The sequence below is a fragment of the Heterodontus francisci genome, chromosome 1 (assembly GCF_036365525.1).
Source record: "Heterodontus francisci isolate sHetFra1 chromosome 1, sHetFra1.hap1, whole genome shotgun sequence".
NCBI lineage: Eukaryota > Metazoa > Chordata > Chondrichthyes > Heterodontiformes > Heterodontidae > Heterodontus > Heterodontus francisci.
This window is the reverse complement of record NC_090371.1, coordinates 287,118,068-287,134,805: the sequence shown is the minus strand read 5'-3', so window position 1 is coordinate 287,134,805 and position 16,738 is coordinate 287,118,068. Positions and strand designations below refer to the sequence as shown.

The 16,738-nt window shown below is 44.9% G+C and overlaps 1 protein-coding gene across 1 annotated transcript in view; it reads left to right on the top strand.

The window, feature by feature from the left end:
* LOC137373117 (diacylglycerol kinase theta) overlaps positions 1–16,738 on the top strand; it is a 296,078-nt gene that overhangs the window by 236,244 nt on the left and 43,096 nt on the right. The window contains exon 20 of the mRNA XM_068037996.1: positions 4,756–4,902. Coding sequence (XP_067894097.1) covers positions 4,756–4,902 — 147 coding nt within the window. The remainder of the gene's footprint in view (positions 1–4,755; positions 4,903–16,738) is intronic.

The following is a 16,738-nucleotide window of genomic DNA, read 5'->3' as shown; positions in this document are numbered from 1 at the left end:
GTGGTCGCCAATATTGATGGATGGAGCATTTCTGACATCCTGCCCCATGATGTTCGTTTTCTTGAGGCTGATGGTTAGGCCAAATTCATTGCAGGCAGACGCAAACCTGTCGATGAGACTCTGCAGGCATTCTTCAGTGTGAGATGTTAAAGCAGCATCGTCAGCAAAGAGGAGTTCTCTGATGAGGACTTTCCGTACTTTGGACTTCGCTCTTAGACGGGCAAGGTTGAACAACCTGCCCCCTGATCTTGTGTGGAGGAAAATTCCTTCTTCAGAGGATTTGAACGCATGTGAAAGCAGCAGGGAGAAGAAAATCCCAAAAAGTGTGGGTGCGAGAACACAGCCCTGTTTCACACCACTCAGGATAGGAAAGGGCTCTGATGAGGAGCCACCATGTTGAATTGTGCCTTTCATATTGTCATGGAATGAGGTGATGATACTTAGTAGCTTTGGTGGACATCCGATCTTTTCTAGTAGTCTGAAGAGACCACGTCTGCTGACGAGGTCAAAGGCTTTGGTGAGATCAATGAAAGCAATGTAGAGGGGCATCTGTTGTTCACGGCATTTCTCCTGTATCTGACGAAGGGAGAACAGCATGTCAATAGTCGATCTCTCTGCACGAAAGCCACACTGTGCCTCAGGGTAGACGCGCTCGGCCAGCTTCTGGAGCCTGTTCAGAGCGACTCGAGCAAAGACTTTCCCCACTATGCTGAGCAGGGAGATTCCACGGTAGTTGTTGCAGTCACCGCGGTCACCTTTGTTTTTATAGAGGGTGATGATGTTGGCATCGCGCATGTCCTGGGGTACTGCTCCCTCGTCCCAGCACAGGCATAGCAGTTCATGTAGTGCTGAGAGTATAGCAGGCTTGGCACTCTTGATTATTTCAGGGGTAATGCTGTCCTTCCCAGGGGCTTTTCCGCTGGCTAGGGAATCAATGGCATCACTGAGTTCCGATTTGGTTGGCTGTATGTCCAGCTCATCCATGACTGGTAGAGGCTGGGCTGCATTGAGGGCAGTCTCAGTGACAGCATTCTCCCTGGAGTACAGTTCTAGGTAGTGCTCAACCCAGCGGTCCATCTGTTTGCGTTGGTCAGTGATTATGTCCCCCGATTTAGATTTGAGGGGGGTGATCTTCTTGATGGTTGGCCCAAGAGCTCTCTTCATGCCATCATACATTCCTCTGATGTTTCCGGTGTCTGAGGCCAGCTGAATATGACTGCATAGGTGTTGCCAGTAGTCGTTTGCGCAACGCCTAGCTGTTCTTTGTGCAGTACTTCTGGCTGCTTTAAGTGCTGCGGATGTTAAATCGCTGGGGGCTTTCTTGTAGTTCAAAAGTGCAATGCGCTTAGCGGCTATGACAGGTTCCAGCTCTTCATTATGAGATTGAAACCAGTCTGCATTTCTCTTCGCACTTTTGCCGTAGGTGGTCAAAGCTGACTCATAGATGGCGTCTCTGATGTGGGCCCACTTGGTCTCAGCATCCCCTGTGGGAGTGTTTTGAAGGGCTGTTACAAGTGAATTTAGAAATTTTTCTAACAGCTGTGGGTGAGAAATTCTGCTCGTGTTGATGCGCGGGTGGCCCTTCTGCTTGGAATGATGCAACTTCTTTGGTCTGAGTCTAACCTTGCTGCACACCAGGGAGTGGTCGGTGTCGCAGTCCGCACTGTGGAAGCTGCGTGTGATTTGAACACTGTTTAAGGCGGCTCGCCTTGTGACAATGAGGTCTAGCTGGTGCCAACGACGTGATCTTGGGTGCCTCCATGAAACCTGGTGACAGGGTTTAGTGTGAAAGAACGAGTTGGTGATGCAGAGGTTATGATAGGTACACAACTCAAGCAGTCTCTGCCCGTTCTCATTCATCCTTCCAACGCCATAGCGCCCAAGGCAGGAGGGCCATGAGTCATGGTCGGCCCCAACCCTGGCATTAAAGTCCCCCAGCAGGAATAGGTGTTCGGTGTTGGGGATGCTGCTAATGATGTTATGGAGTTGTTCATAGAACTGGTCTTTAGCTTCAGGTGCGGAACAGAGTGTTGGAGCATAGGTGCTGAGTAGGTGTACTGGACCAGAGGTGGTGAACAGTCGGATGGACAGTATGCGTTCCGAGCCATTTGAGGGAGCTGGCGGGCAGCCATAAAGACAGGGCTAAATTGTGGCGAGTCGAAGAGACTTAGTAGTTGGCAGGAAAAAAGACAGAGGCGCAAGGGGAGAGCCAACTGTGCAACAGCCCCAACAAACAAATTTCTCTGCAGCACCTGTGGAAGAGCCTGTCACTCCAGAATTGGCCTTTATAGCCACTCCAGGCGCTGCTTCACAAACCACTGACCACCTCCAGGCGCGTATCCATTGTCTCTCGAGATAAGGAGGCCCAAAAGAAAGAAAAAAAAAAGAAAAAAAGAAATTAGGCAGATAGAGGACCCATCTCTGAGTGGTGTGGGTGTACTATAACCTCAGTATTAAGGACACAACCTGTTGACTGCATGGGTTATTGAAGGAAGACACTCATAGTAAATTAAACCAAAGGCATGCTGTAGCCAAATGTGAATCTTTCCCCAGCCATGTTTCCAAATTGAGATAAAAACAAAAAATGCTGGAAATACTCAGCAGGTCTGGCAGCATCTGTGGAGAGAGAAGCAGAATTAACGTTTCAGGTCAGGAGCAGAGTTAACGTTTCAGGTCAGAAGCCGAGTTAACGTTTCAGGTCAGAAGCCGAGTTAACGTTTCAGGTCAGAAGCAGAGTTAACATTTCCAAATTGAGCCTTTTTAAAAATTTATTCTTTCATGGGATGCAGGTGTTGCTGACAAGGCCAGCATTTGTTGCTCATTCTTAATTGCCCTTGACAACTGAGGGGCTTGCTAGGCCGTTTCAGAGGGCGGTTCAGAGTCAACCACATTGCATGGGTCTGGAGTCACATGTAGGCCAGACCAGGTAAGGATGGCAGATTTCCTTCCCTAACGGACATCAGTGAACCTGACTGGTTTTTACAAGTCGATGATAGTTTCATGGCACCATTACTGAGACTAGTTTTCAATTCCAAATTTTAATTAATTAATTCAAATTCCACCAGCTGCCATGGTGGGATTTGAACTCCTGTCCGCATGGCATTAGCCTGGGCTCTGGATTACTAATCCAGTGACATTACCACTATGCCACCATCTCCCCTGATCTTCTCTGTCACAGGACAGTCTATGTTATGAAAAGAATATTATCCATATATGTGCTCTACTATTTTATATATTTATGCTAGTTTATTGTTTGGCCAACCTTTTGAGAAAAATTTCATTTTCTTGTTTGACTAAAATCCACAGATGATTTAAATTGACTATCACCTCTGTAACATCCATAAAAAAAACATCAGGGACCTAGGACTGAAAGAGATATCGTAATGTGAGACAACATTTTGAGAATACTGCTTTCATTTATAATCCCACAGCAGCAACGTCAGTGATTTTGATAAAGCACTATAATAGTTTGCCTCCTTCTTTATATTGTTCTATCACTAACCTCCCTCTGTAGACTGATCTAAACTACAGGATACATAAATAACACATACAACGATAGAAAAGTAGCTGTATTTCTATCATTACATATGTTTATATTATATGCGGTAAAATTTAATTCAAATTTTTTTTTAAATAGTACTTTTAAACATTAGTCTTCTGCTCTGCTCAGTTGCTCCAGCTTGGAAACATATAGTTATATATAGCATATAGTTAAACTGGAGAGCGATAAAAGCATATAGGATTCAATTTCAAATGTGATCTGACATCTCATTCACTTTGTGCTCCTTGAAACTAGGCTGAAACAATGCAGAGAATCTTTTCTCCCTGGTTCAACATTATATAAATTTATTTCACATAGCAAAGATTTCTAATATAATGTTAACAAATTAAATACCTAGTTATATTACATATATCATCATTGGAATGCATTCATCCTGGGAATAGTATTCATTAACAGGGCAGATTTTCCAAGTCCTTGCCCACTGGATATTGGGAAAATTATGGGCAATATCCCTGGTAGGAACTGGTAGTAGAAAGAGTTTGGGCATGTATCCATGGTGTAGTCATTATACGCACCTGAAAAATTAACTTAACACTGGCCTTGTTACTAGTTTAGATCATTCTCTTGTTGAAATGCCAGAATAATTCTAACTGAAAATTAGCAAATCAGCCATGGTGCTGGCTGTAGTCAGCTGATGAATATGGTGTTCATCCCAAGAAGTTTGTCAAAGGGAGAGGAAAATAATTGTGCTGTTTTTCTGTAACAATTCCTGTAACATCAATCACATGCTCAACCCACACATTCTACTCTTAGAACAACCATATTATGGGTGATTGTCATTTAGCTAGAAGATTTTTTTTTGGCACTGTTTAATCTCAGCTCACCTAATCCTCCAAATCACATGGAACTTTATAAATCAAATTCGGCACCAATTATTGTACAGTTAGCTCATCTTTTAAAGCTTGCCAGAATGTTGTGTTGAATGTGAAAAACTGTATTAAAACCAGCAGTTGAATTTCCTGTTGACCTGACCAGTGTTAGTGGAAATACAGATTCTCAGTTGTTGCTTCACTTTCTTGACCAAGGAGTTTCCAGGAGGCTGATTGGGGAACACGATCGCTGTAAGATATTATGAAAGTGCAAATGTAAAGAACTGTCCTTTTTAATTAAAATGTTTATCTCAATCACAGAAAATATATTAGTTTTCCTTCAAAGTATATATGAACTAAAAAATATCCTATTTTTCACTTCAGATTTCATAACAAAGGAGTTTATGTAAAAGTTGGCTTGCAGAAGATTAGCCACACACGTAGTCTGAACAAGGATTTAAAGCTTCAAGTGGACGATCATGAAGTGGAACTTCCAAATATTGAAGGCCTCATCTTTCTAAACATTCCCAGGTAAACATTTAGAAACAAAGCTATAAATAAAAGCAAAATACTGCAGATGCTGGAAATCTGAAATAAAACCAAAAAGTGCTGGAAATACTCAGCAGGTGAGGCAGCATCTGTGGAGAGAAACAAAGTTCACGTTTCAGGTCAGTGACCTTTCATCAGTTCTGACCTGAAACATTAACTTTGATTCTCTCTCCACAGATGCTGCCAGACCTGCTGAGTATTTCCAGCACTTTTTATTTTATATTAGAAACAAAATTAGTTCCTCTGAAATTCCCTCCTTGAACCTCTCTGTTTCTCTACCCTTTTCTTTTCTCCTTAAAAGCACTCCTTAAAACCTACCACTTGTACCAAGCTTTTAGTTGCTCCTCCTAATTGTAGTCATTTACAGCACAGAAGGAGGACATAGGTGAGGTTTTAAATGATTACTTTTCATCTGTGTTCGCTATGGAGAAGGACGATGTAGGTGTAGAGGGAGGGGGATTGTGATATACTTGAACAAATTAGCATTGAAAGGGAGGAGGTATTAACTGTTTTAGCGGGCTTAAAAGTGGATAAATCCCCAGGCCCAGATTAGATGTATCCCAGGCTGTTATGTGAGGCAAAGGAGGAGATTGCAGGGGCTCTGACACAAGTTTTCAAATCCTCTCTGGCCACAGGAGAGGTGCCAGAGAACTGGAGGACAGCGAATGTGGTACCATTATTCAAGAAGGGTAGCAGGGATAAACCAGGTAATTACAGGCCGGTGAATCTAACATCAGTGGTAGGGAAACTACTGAAAAAATTCTGAGGGCCAGGATTTATGTCCACTTGGAGAATCAGGGATAGTCAGCATGGCTTTGTCAGGGGGAGATCATGTCTAACAAATTTGATTGAATTTTTCAAGGGTGTGACTAGGTGTGTAGATGAGGGTAAAGCAGTTCATGTAGTCTACATGGACTTCAGTAAGGCTTTTGATAAGGTCCGCATGGGAGATTGGTCAAGAAGGTAAGAACCCATGGGATCCAGGGCAATTTGGCAAATTGTATCCAAAATTGGCTTAGTGGCAGGAGGCAGAGGGTGATGGTCCAGGGTTGTTTTTGTGATTGAAAGCCTGTGACCAGTGGTGTACCACAGGGATCGGTGCTGGGACCCTTGCTGTTTGTAGTGTACATTAATGATTTAGACGTGAATACAGGAGGTATGATAAGTAAGTTTGCAGATGACACGAAAATTGGTGGTGTCGTAAATAGTGAGGAGGAAAGCTTTAGATTACAGGACGATATAGATGGGCTGGTAAGATGGGCAGAGCAGTGGCAAATGGAATGTATTCCTGAGAAATGTGAGGTGATGCATTTTGGGAGGACTAACAAGGCAAGAGAATTTTTTTTTAAAAATTCATTCATGGGATGTAGGCGTCACTGGCCAGGCCAGCATTTATTGCCCATCCCTAATTGCCCTTGAGAAGGTGGTAGTGAGCTGCCTTCTTGAACCACTGCAGTCCATGTTGGGGTAGGTGCATCCACAGCGCTGTTAGGAAGGGAGTTCCAGGATTTTGACCCAGTGACGGTGAAGGAACGGCGATATAGTTCCAAGTCAGGATGGTGTGTGACTTGGAGGGGAAATTGCCGATGGTAGTGTTCCCATGCATTTGCTGCCCTTGTTCTTCTAGGTGGTAGAGGTCGTGGGTTTGGAAGGTGCTGTCTAAGGAGCCTTGGTGAGTTGCTACAGTGCATCTTGCAGCTGGTACACACTGCTGCCACTGTGCGTCGGTGGTGGAGGGAGTGAATGTTTGTAGATGGGGTGCCAATCAAGCAGGCTGCTTTGTCCTGGATGGTGTCGAGCTTCTTGAGTGTTGTTGGAGCTGCACTCATCCAGGCAAGTGGAGAGTATTCCATCACACTCCTGACTTGTGCCTTGTAGATGGTGGACAGGCTTTGGGGAATCAGGAGGTGAGTTACTCGCCGCAGGATTCCTAGCTTCCGACCTGCTCTTGTAGCCACAGTGTTTATATGGCTACTCCAGTTCAGTTTCTGGTCAATGGTAGCCCTAGGATGTTGATAGTGGGAGATTCAGCGATGGTAATGCCATTGAATGTCAAGGGGAGATGGTTAGATTCTCTCTTGTTGGAGATGGTCTTTGCCTGGCACTTGTGTGGTGCGAATGTTACTTGCCACTTATCAGCCCAAGCCTGGATATTGTCCAGGTCTTGCTACATTTATACACAGACTGCTTCAGTATCTGAGCAGTCACGAATGGTGCTGAACATTGTGCAGTCATCAGCGAACATCCCCACTTCTGACCTTATGATTGAAGGAAGGTCATTGATGAAGCAGCTGAAGATGGTTGGGCCTAGGACACTACCCTGAGGAACTCCTGCAGTGATGTCCTGGAGCTGAGATAATTGACCTCCAACAACCAAAACCATCTTCCTTTGCGCTAGGTATGACTCCAGCCAGCGGAGGATTTTCCCCCTGATTCCCATTGACCTCAGTTTTGCTAGGGCTCCTTGATGCCATACTCGGTCAAATGCTGCCTTGATGTCAAGGTCAGTCACTCTCACCTCACCTCTTGAGTTCAGCTCTTTTGTCCATGTTTGAATCAAGGCTGTAATGAGGTCAGGAGCTGAGTGGCCCTAGCGGAACCCAAACTGAGCGTCACTGAGCAGGTTATTGCTAAGCAAGTGCCACTTGATAGCACTGTCGATGACACCTTCCATCACTTTACTGATGATTGAGAGTAGGCTGATGTGGTGGTAATTGGCCGGGTTGGATTTGTCCTGCTTTCTGTGTACAGGACATACCTGGGCAATTTTCCACATCGCAGGGTAGATGCCAGTGTTGTAGCTGTACTGGAACAGCTTGGCTAGGGGCGCGGCAAGTTCTAGAGCACAGGTCTTCAGTACTATTGCCGGAATATTGTCAGGACCCATAGCTTTTGCAGTATCCAGTGCCTTCAGTCGTTTCTTGATATCACGCAGAGTGAATCGAATTGGCTGAAGTCTGGCATCTGTGATGCTGGGGACTTCAGGAGGAGGCCGAGATGGATCATCAACTCGGCACTTCTGGCTGAAGATTGTTGCAAATGCATCAGCCTTATCTTTGGCACTGATGTGCTGAGCTCCCCCATCATTGAGGATGGGGATATTTGTGGAGCCACCTCCTCCAGTTAGTTGTTTAATTGTCCACCACCATTCACGGCTGGATGTGGCAGGACTGCAGAGCTTAGATCTGACCGTTGGTTATGGGATCGCTTAGCTCTGTCTATCGCATGCTGCTTACGCAGTTTGGCATGCAAGTAGTCCTGGGTTGTAGCTTCACCAGGTTGACATCTCATTTTGAGGTATACAATGGATGGTAGGACCCTGGGAAGTACAGAGGGGCCTTGGTGTACTTGTCCATTGATCACTGAAGACAGCAGCGCAGGTAGATAAGGTGTTAGGAAGGCATATGGGATACTTCCCTTTATTAGCCGAGGCATAGAATATAAGAGCAGGGAGGTTATGATGGAGCTGTATAAGACGCTAGTTAGGCCACAGCTGGAGTACTGTGTACAGTTCTGGGCACTGTAGGAAGGATGTGATTGCACTGGATGTTGACTAGGCTGGAGCATTTCAGCTATGAAGAGAGACTGGATAGGCTAGGGTTGTTTTCGTTAGAGCGGAGAAGGCTGAGGGCGGACCTAATTGAGGTACACTAAGTTATGAGGGGCATAGATAGGGTAGATAGGAAGAAACATTTTCCCTTCGCGGAGTTGTCAATAACCAGGGCACATAGATTTAAGATAAAGGGCAGGAGGTTTAGAGGGGATTTGAGGAAAAATGTTTTCACCCAGAGAATGGTTGGAATCTGGAACACACTGCCTGAAGAGGTGGTAGAGGCAGGAACCCTCACAACATTTAAGAAGTATTTAGATAAGCACTTGAAATGCCATAGCATACAAGGCTACGTGCCAAGTGCTGGGAAATGGGATTCGAACAGATAGGTGCTTGATGGTCGGCATGGACACGATGGACCAAAGGGCCTGTTTCTGTGCTGTATAACTTCATGACTCTATGAGAAGGAGTCCATTGAGTCCATGCTGGCTCTCCACGGAGCAATCCAGTCAGTCCCATTCCCCCACTTGATCACTGTATCCCTGCAAGTTTACTTCTGTCAAGTGGCCATCCAATTTCCTTTTGAAATCATTGATTGTCTCAGCTTCCCCCACCCTTGTGGGCAGCGAGTTCCAGGTCATTACCACCCACTGCGTAAAGAGGTTCTTCCTCACATGCCCCCTGCATCTTTTGCCCAATACCTTCAATCTATGTCCCCTAGTCCTTGTACCATTAGTTAATGAGAACAGCTTTTCCTTGTCTAACTTATCTAACTAAGCCTGTCATAATCTTGGACACCTCAATTAAATCTCCCCTGAATCTCCTTTGCTCATAGGAGAACAACCCCAGTTTTTACAGTCTAACCTTGTAACTAAAATCCCCCTCCCTGGAACTATTCTGGTAACTCTCCTCTGCACCCTCACAAGGAATCACAGAATTATTACAGTGCAGAAGGAGGCCATTCAGCCCATCATGCCCACACTGGCTCTCTGAAAGAGCAATTCCGTTTGTTCCATTCCACTGCCTTCTCCCCGTAACCCTGCACATTCTTCCTTTTCATATAACTGTCTCATTCCCTTTTGAATGATTCAATTGAACCTGCCTCCACCACGTTCTGAGGTAGTGCATTCCAGACCTTAACCACTCGCTGTGTGAAAAAGTTTTTCCTCTTGTCACTTTTCTTACCAAATACTTCAAATCTGTGCCCTCTTGTTCTTGAGTCTTACACGAGTAGGAACAATTTCTCTCTATCTACTCTGTCCAGACCCCTCATGATTTTGAATACCTCGATCAAATCACCTTTCAGCCTTCTTTTCTCCAAGGAAAACTGACAATCACCTCCAACTGCTAACACCTCCAATCTGTCTTCAAAACTGAAATTCCTCATCCCTAGAACCATTCTCGTGAATCTTTTCTGTACTCTCTCCAATGCCCTCACGTCTTTCCTCAAGTGCGGTGCCCAGAACTTATACTCTATGTCCCTATTAATAAAGCCCAGGATACTGTATGCTTTATTTACCGCTCTCTCAGCCTGTCCTGCCAGCTTCAATGACTTAGGCACATATACACCTTGGTCCCTCTGCTTTAGAATTGTACCCTTTATTTTATATTGTCTCTCCATGTTCTTCCTACCAAAATGAATCACTTCACATTTCTCTGCATTGACCTTCATCTGCCACCTGTCTGCCCATATCACCGACTTGTCTATGTCCTTTTGAAGTTCTACACCATCCTCCTCACAATGCTTCCAAGTTTCATATCATCTGCAACTTTGAAATTGTGCCCTGTACACCAAGGTCTAGGTCATTAATATAGATCAGGAAAAGCAAGGGTCCCAACACTGACCCTTGGGGAACTCCACTACAAACCTTCCTCCAGCCAAAAAACATCCATTAACCACTACTCTTTGTTTCCTGTCACTCAGCCAATTTTGTATCCATGTTGCTACTGTCCATTTTATTCCATGAGCTACAAGTTTGCTCACAAGTCTGTTGTGTGGCACTGTATCAAACGCCTTTTGAAAGTCCACGTACACCACATCAACAGCATTACCCGCATCAACCCTCTCTGTTACCTCTTCAGAAAACTCCGGCAATTTAGTTAAACATGATTTTCCCTTAAGAAATCCATGCTGGCTTTCCTTAATTAACTCACATTTGTCCATGTGACTATTAATTTTGTCTCAAATTATTTTTCTAGAAGTTTTCCCAGCACCGAAGTTAAACTGACTGGCCTGTAGTTGCTGGGCTTATCTCTACACCCTTTTTTGAACAAGGGTGTCACGTTTGCAATTCTCCAGTCCTCTGGCACCACCCGAGTCTAAGGAAGACTGAAAAATTACGGCCAGTGCCTCTGTGATTTCCACCCTCACTTCCCTCAATATCCTTGAATGCAGCTCATCTGGTCCTGGTGTTTTATCCACTTTAAGTACAGACAGCCTATCTAATACTTCCTCTTTATCAATTTTAAACCCTTCTAGTGTCCAACTTACCTCTCTTTCAACATTGCCTGGGTTGCATCTTCTTACTTGGGAAAGACAAATGCAAATTCATTTAATACCTCAGCTATGCCCTCTGCCTCCATGTGTAAATCCCCTTTCTGGTCACTAATCAGCCCCACTCCTCCTTTTACCACCCTTTTACTATTTATATGCCTATAGAAAACTTTGGGATTTCCTTTAATGCTAGCTGCCAGTTTCTTTTCATACTCTCTCTTTGCTTCTCTTATTTGCTTTTTCACTTCCCCTCTGGACCTTCTGTATTCAGCCTGGTTCTCAATAGTATTTTCTACCTGGCATTTGTGATAAGCACACTTTTTCTTCTTTATCTTAATCTCTACCTCTTTTGTCATCCAGGGAGTTCTGGATTTGTTTGCCCTACTTTTCCCCTTCGAGGGAACATACCTCAACTGTGCCCAAATGATCTCTTCTTTGAAGGTAGCCCATTGTTCATCGACTGGTTTTCCTGCCGGCTTTTGATTCCAATTTATTCACCCCAGCTCCATTCTTTCCCCATTGAAGTTGACCTTCCCCCAGTTAATTATTCTTACCCTGGATTTCTCTTTGTCCTTTTCCATAGTCAGCCTAATCCTTATGATACAATGATCACTGTCCCCTAAATGCTCTCCTACTGTTACTTGATCTACTTGGCCCACCTCATTCCCAAGAACCAGGTCTAGCAACATACTGTTGTAGAAGATTTTCCTGAATACACTCTAGGAACTCTTGCCCCTCACTGCCCTTTACACTACTATTATCCCAGTCTGTGTTTGGATAATTAAAGTCCCCCATTATAACTATCCTATAATTTTTGCACCTCGCTGTAATTTCTTGCAAATTTGTTCCTCCACGTCCTTCCCACTAGTTGGTGGCCTAAAGACAACACCGAGCAATGTAACTGCACCTTTTTTGTTCCTTAGCTCGAGCCACATTAATTCTGTCCTCCAGGAATATTTAACACCCAGCTCTGCCCTTCTTTGAGCCAGGTCTCTGTTCTCGCCGCAATATCATTTTTCCACATGGCAATCTGCGCCTGTACCTCACCAATCTTATTAACCACACTCTGTGCATTCGCATACATGCACATTAACCCTGATTCAGACTTTATTACTTTCTTCCTTACTCTGACCCCACCTAATAACTTACTAATCCCTACTTTTGTGCAATCTCGCCCAGTATTGGTGTTCCCCTCTAATACTTGCTCCTAGTTCCCACACCCCTAACAAGTTACCAGTTTTGCTTCCTTCCAATCTGAGCTCCCTCTCAGGTTCCCACCCCCCTGACAGTTTAGTTTAAACCCTCCCCAACAGCACTAGCAAATCTCCCTGTGAGGATATTCATCCCAGTCCTGCTAAGATGCAACCCGTCCACCTTATACAGGTCCCACCTGCCCCAGAACCAGTCCCAATGTCTCAGAATTCTGATGCCCTCCCTCCTACACCAGTTCTCCAGCCACGTGTTCAATAGCTCAGTTCTCCAATTCCTATGCTCGCTTGCACATGGGACTGGGAGTAATCCTAAAATGACTGCTTTTAAGGTCCTGCTTTTTAATCTCCTTCCTAGTTCCCTAAAATCTGCTTTCAGGACCTCATCCCACATCTTACGTATGTCATTGATACCAGTATGGACCATGACCTCACGCTGTTCATCCTCCCCCAGAAGGATGTCCTGCAGCTGCTCCGTGACATCCTTGACCCTGGCACCAGGGAGGCAACACACCATCCTGGGGTCACATTTACTGTCGCAGCAACGCCTGTCTGTTCCCCTAACTAACGAATCCCTTATCACTACTTTTCTTCCACTCCTCTTCCTCCCCTCCTGTGCAGCTGAGCCACCTATGGTGCCACAAATCTGGCTCTGACTGCACTCCTCTGAGGAACCATCACCCTCACCAGTATCCAAAATGGAAAACCGATTAGCGAAAGAGATCCTATCAAGGGACTCCTGCACGACCTGCCTGGTTGGCTTAGACTGCCTGGCGGTCACCCATTCCCTCTCTGCCTGCATGCTCTGAAACTGCGGTGTGACCAGCTCCTGAAGGGCCAAATGGCCCACTCCTCCTATTTTCTGTGTTTAAACGTGCTAGCCATGTATTCCTCCACCTTGCGGATGCACAACAGTGACTCCAGCCACCACTTGAGTTCCGAAACCCGGAGCTCAAGCTTCTGCAGCCGGTGACACTTCCTGAAGATGTGTTTGTCAAGGACACATGGTGCGTCCATGACTTCCCACATGCCCCAGGCTGTACATTCCACTCGGCAGAACTGCCCTGCCGTACCTTAACTTTACAGACTATTTGTTGTAAGTAGAATAGCTTACCATTTTTTTTCATTCATTCATGGGATGTGGGCATCGCTGGCTAGGCCAGCATTTATTGCTCATCCCTAATTGCCCTTAAGAAGATGGTGGTGAGCTGCCTTCTTGAACCGCTGCAGTCCATGTTGGGGTAGGTACACCCTCAGTGCTGTTAGGAAGGGAGTTCCAGGATTTTGACCCAGTGACAGTGAAGGAACGACGATATAGTTCCAAGTCAGGATGGTGTGTGACTTGGAGGGGAAATTGCCGATGGTAGTGTTCCCATGCATTTGCTGCCCTTGTTCTTCTAGGTGGTAAAGGTCGCGTGTTTGGAAGGTGCTGTCTAAGGAGCCTTTTTTTTTTGCTGCGTTGCTCACAGACCAGCTTTTTCCACTGCACTGAAGCAAGAACCAAATAGTGGAGGGTTAAAAAAAGTAGAAAAATGGAGCACCTCCTCCCCACTTCACTGAAGGACCCTCACATCCTTTCTAAAGTGTGGTGACCAGAACTGGATGCAATACTTCAGTTGGGGCCTAACCAGTGTTTTGTAAAGGGTCAGCGTAACTTCCCTGCTTTTGTACTCAATGCCTCTATTTATCAAGCCCAAGATCCCATATGCTTTGCTAACCACTCTCTCAATATGTTCTGCACATTGATGCACATGAACCCCTAAGTCCCTCTGTTCCTGCACACTCTTTAGAACTGTGTCATTTTGTGTATATTACCTCTCCCTATTCCTTCTGCCAAAATACATCATCTCACACTTGTCAGTGTTAAATTCCATCTGCCCAGTTGCAGGTGATTCATATCATCCTCACTGTTAGCGGCACCTCCAAGTTTGGTGTCATTAGCAAATTTTGAGATTCTACTCTGTATTCCAAGATCCAAGTCATTTATATACAGTGAAAAAAAAACAGTGGTCCTAGCACTGACCTTTGGGGAACACCACTGTCTACCATCCTCCAGTCTGAAAAACAACCTTTTACCACGACTCGCTGTTTTGTCCTTAAGGCAATTTTTTATCCAGTTGGACACTGACCCTCCTATTCCATGAGCCTTAATTTTGTTAACCAGCCTTTTATGTGGTGCTTTATCAAACACTTGCTTAAGATCCATATAGACAACATCCACTGCATTCTCTTCATCAACCTTCTCTGTTACTTCATCAAAAAATTCAATTGGATTAGTCAAGCATAGAATCACAGAATAATACAGTGCAGAAGAGGCCCTTCGACCCATCGAGTCTGCACTGATACATTAAAACACCTGACCTGTCTACCTAATCCCATTTGCCAGCACTTGGCCCATAGCCTTGAATGTTATGACGTGCCAAGTGCTCATCCAGGTACTTTTTAAAGGATATGAGGCAACCTGCCTCTACCACCCTCCCAGGCAGTGCATTCCAGACTGTCACCACCCTCTGGGTAAAAAGGTTCTTCCTCAAATCCCCCTTAAACCTTCCGCCCCGCACCTTAAACTTGTGACCCCTCGTAACTGATCCTTCAACTAAGGGGAACAGCTGCTCCCTATCTACCCTGTCCATGCCCCTCATAATCTTGTACACCTCGATCAGGTCACCCCTCAGTCTTCTCTGCTCCATTGAAAACAACCCAAGCCTATCCAACCTCTCTTCATAGCTTCATAGCAATCACATCCTTCCTATAATGTAGCGGCCAGAATTGCACACAGTACTCCAGCTGTGACCTTACCAAAGTTCTGTACAACTCCAACATGATCTCCCTGCTTTTGTAATCTATGCCTCGATTGATAAAGGCAAGTGTCCCATCTGCCTTTTTCACGACCCTATTAACCTGCCCTTCTGCCTTCAGAGATCTATGGACAAACACGCCAAGGTCCCTTTGTTCCTCAGAACTTCCCAGTGTCAGGCCATTCATTGAATACTTTCGTGTCACATTACTCCTTCCAAAGTGTATCACCTCACACTTTTCAGCGTTAAATTCCATCTGCCACTTTTCTGCCCATTTGACCATCCCGTCTATATCTTCCCGTAACCTAAGATACTCCACCTCACTGTTAACCACTCGGCCAATCTTTGTGTCATCCGCGAACTTACTGATCCTACCCCCCACATAGTCATCTATGTCGTTTATATAAATGACAAACAATAGGGAACCCAGCACAGATCCCTGTGGTATGCCACTGGACACTGGCTTCCAGTCACTAAAACAGCCGTCTGTCATCACTCTCTGTCTCCCACAGCTAAGCCAATTTTGAATCCACCTTATCAAGTTACCCTGTATCCCATGTGCATTTGCTTTCTTGATAAGTCTCCCATGTGGGACCTTGTCAAAGGCTTTGCTGAAATCCATGTAAACTACATCAACTGCACTACCCTCATCTACACACCTGGTCACATGCTCAAAAAATTCAATCAAATTTGTTAGGCATGACCTCCCTCTGACAAAGCCATGCTGACTGCCTGCATGATCTGCCTTTTTACAAATCTTGAATTAATTCAAACCCCTCCAATTGTCTGTTGATTTTTTTCCCCTGATTATAGTTTCTAAAACCCTACCCACCACTGATGTTAAACTAACTGGTCTGTGGTTGCTAGGAATGTCCTAACCCTTAATAAGGGTGTCATTTTTTTCCACTCTCTAATCCTCTGGCATCTCCCCTGTATCCAGGGAAGATTGGAAGATTATGGCAAGCCCTTCTGTTATCTCCACCCCAATTTCCTTTAGTAACCTGGAATGCAAGCCATCCGGACCAGGTGAATTATCTACCCTAAGCAAAGCCAACCTTTCCAGTACCTCCCCCCTCTCAATTTTTATCCTATCCATTGTCTCTACTCTCTCCACTTCTACTGATATTTTGTCAGACTAAATGTCCTTAGTAAACACTAATCAAGTAGCACTGTGCCTCTTTGTCCCTAATAGGCCCCACTCATCTCTTACTACCCGCTTACTATTTACATACCGGTAAAAGATTTTTGGGTTCCCTTTTATATTTACTGCTGTCCTGTTCTCATGTTCTGTCTTTGCAAGTCTAATTTCCTCTTTACCTCCCCTCTCAACTTTTATTCTATATGGCCTGGTTCTCACTTGAAGAATTCACCTGACGTGCACCATACAACCTCATTTTTTTGTTTCATCATAATCTCGATCTCCCTCATCATCCAAGGAGCCCTGATTTTGGTCTCCTACCTTTCGCCCTTGTTGGAATGTACCTATCCTGTACCTGAAGCATCTCTTCCTTAAAGATCGCCTATTGTTCCAATACAGCTTTTCCTGTCAGTCTTTGGTTCCATTTTACCCTGGCTAGATCCCTTCTCATCCTGCTAAATTAGTCCTGTTCCAATCTAGACATTCTACCTTACTTCGTTCCTTTCATTTCTGCATTGCTAATATAAACCTTATGATACTATGATCACTCTTACCCAGGTGCGCCCCGACAGACACTTGGTCCACTCATTCCCCAGCATCAGATCCAACAATGCCTCCTTTCTAGTTGGG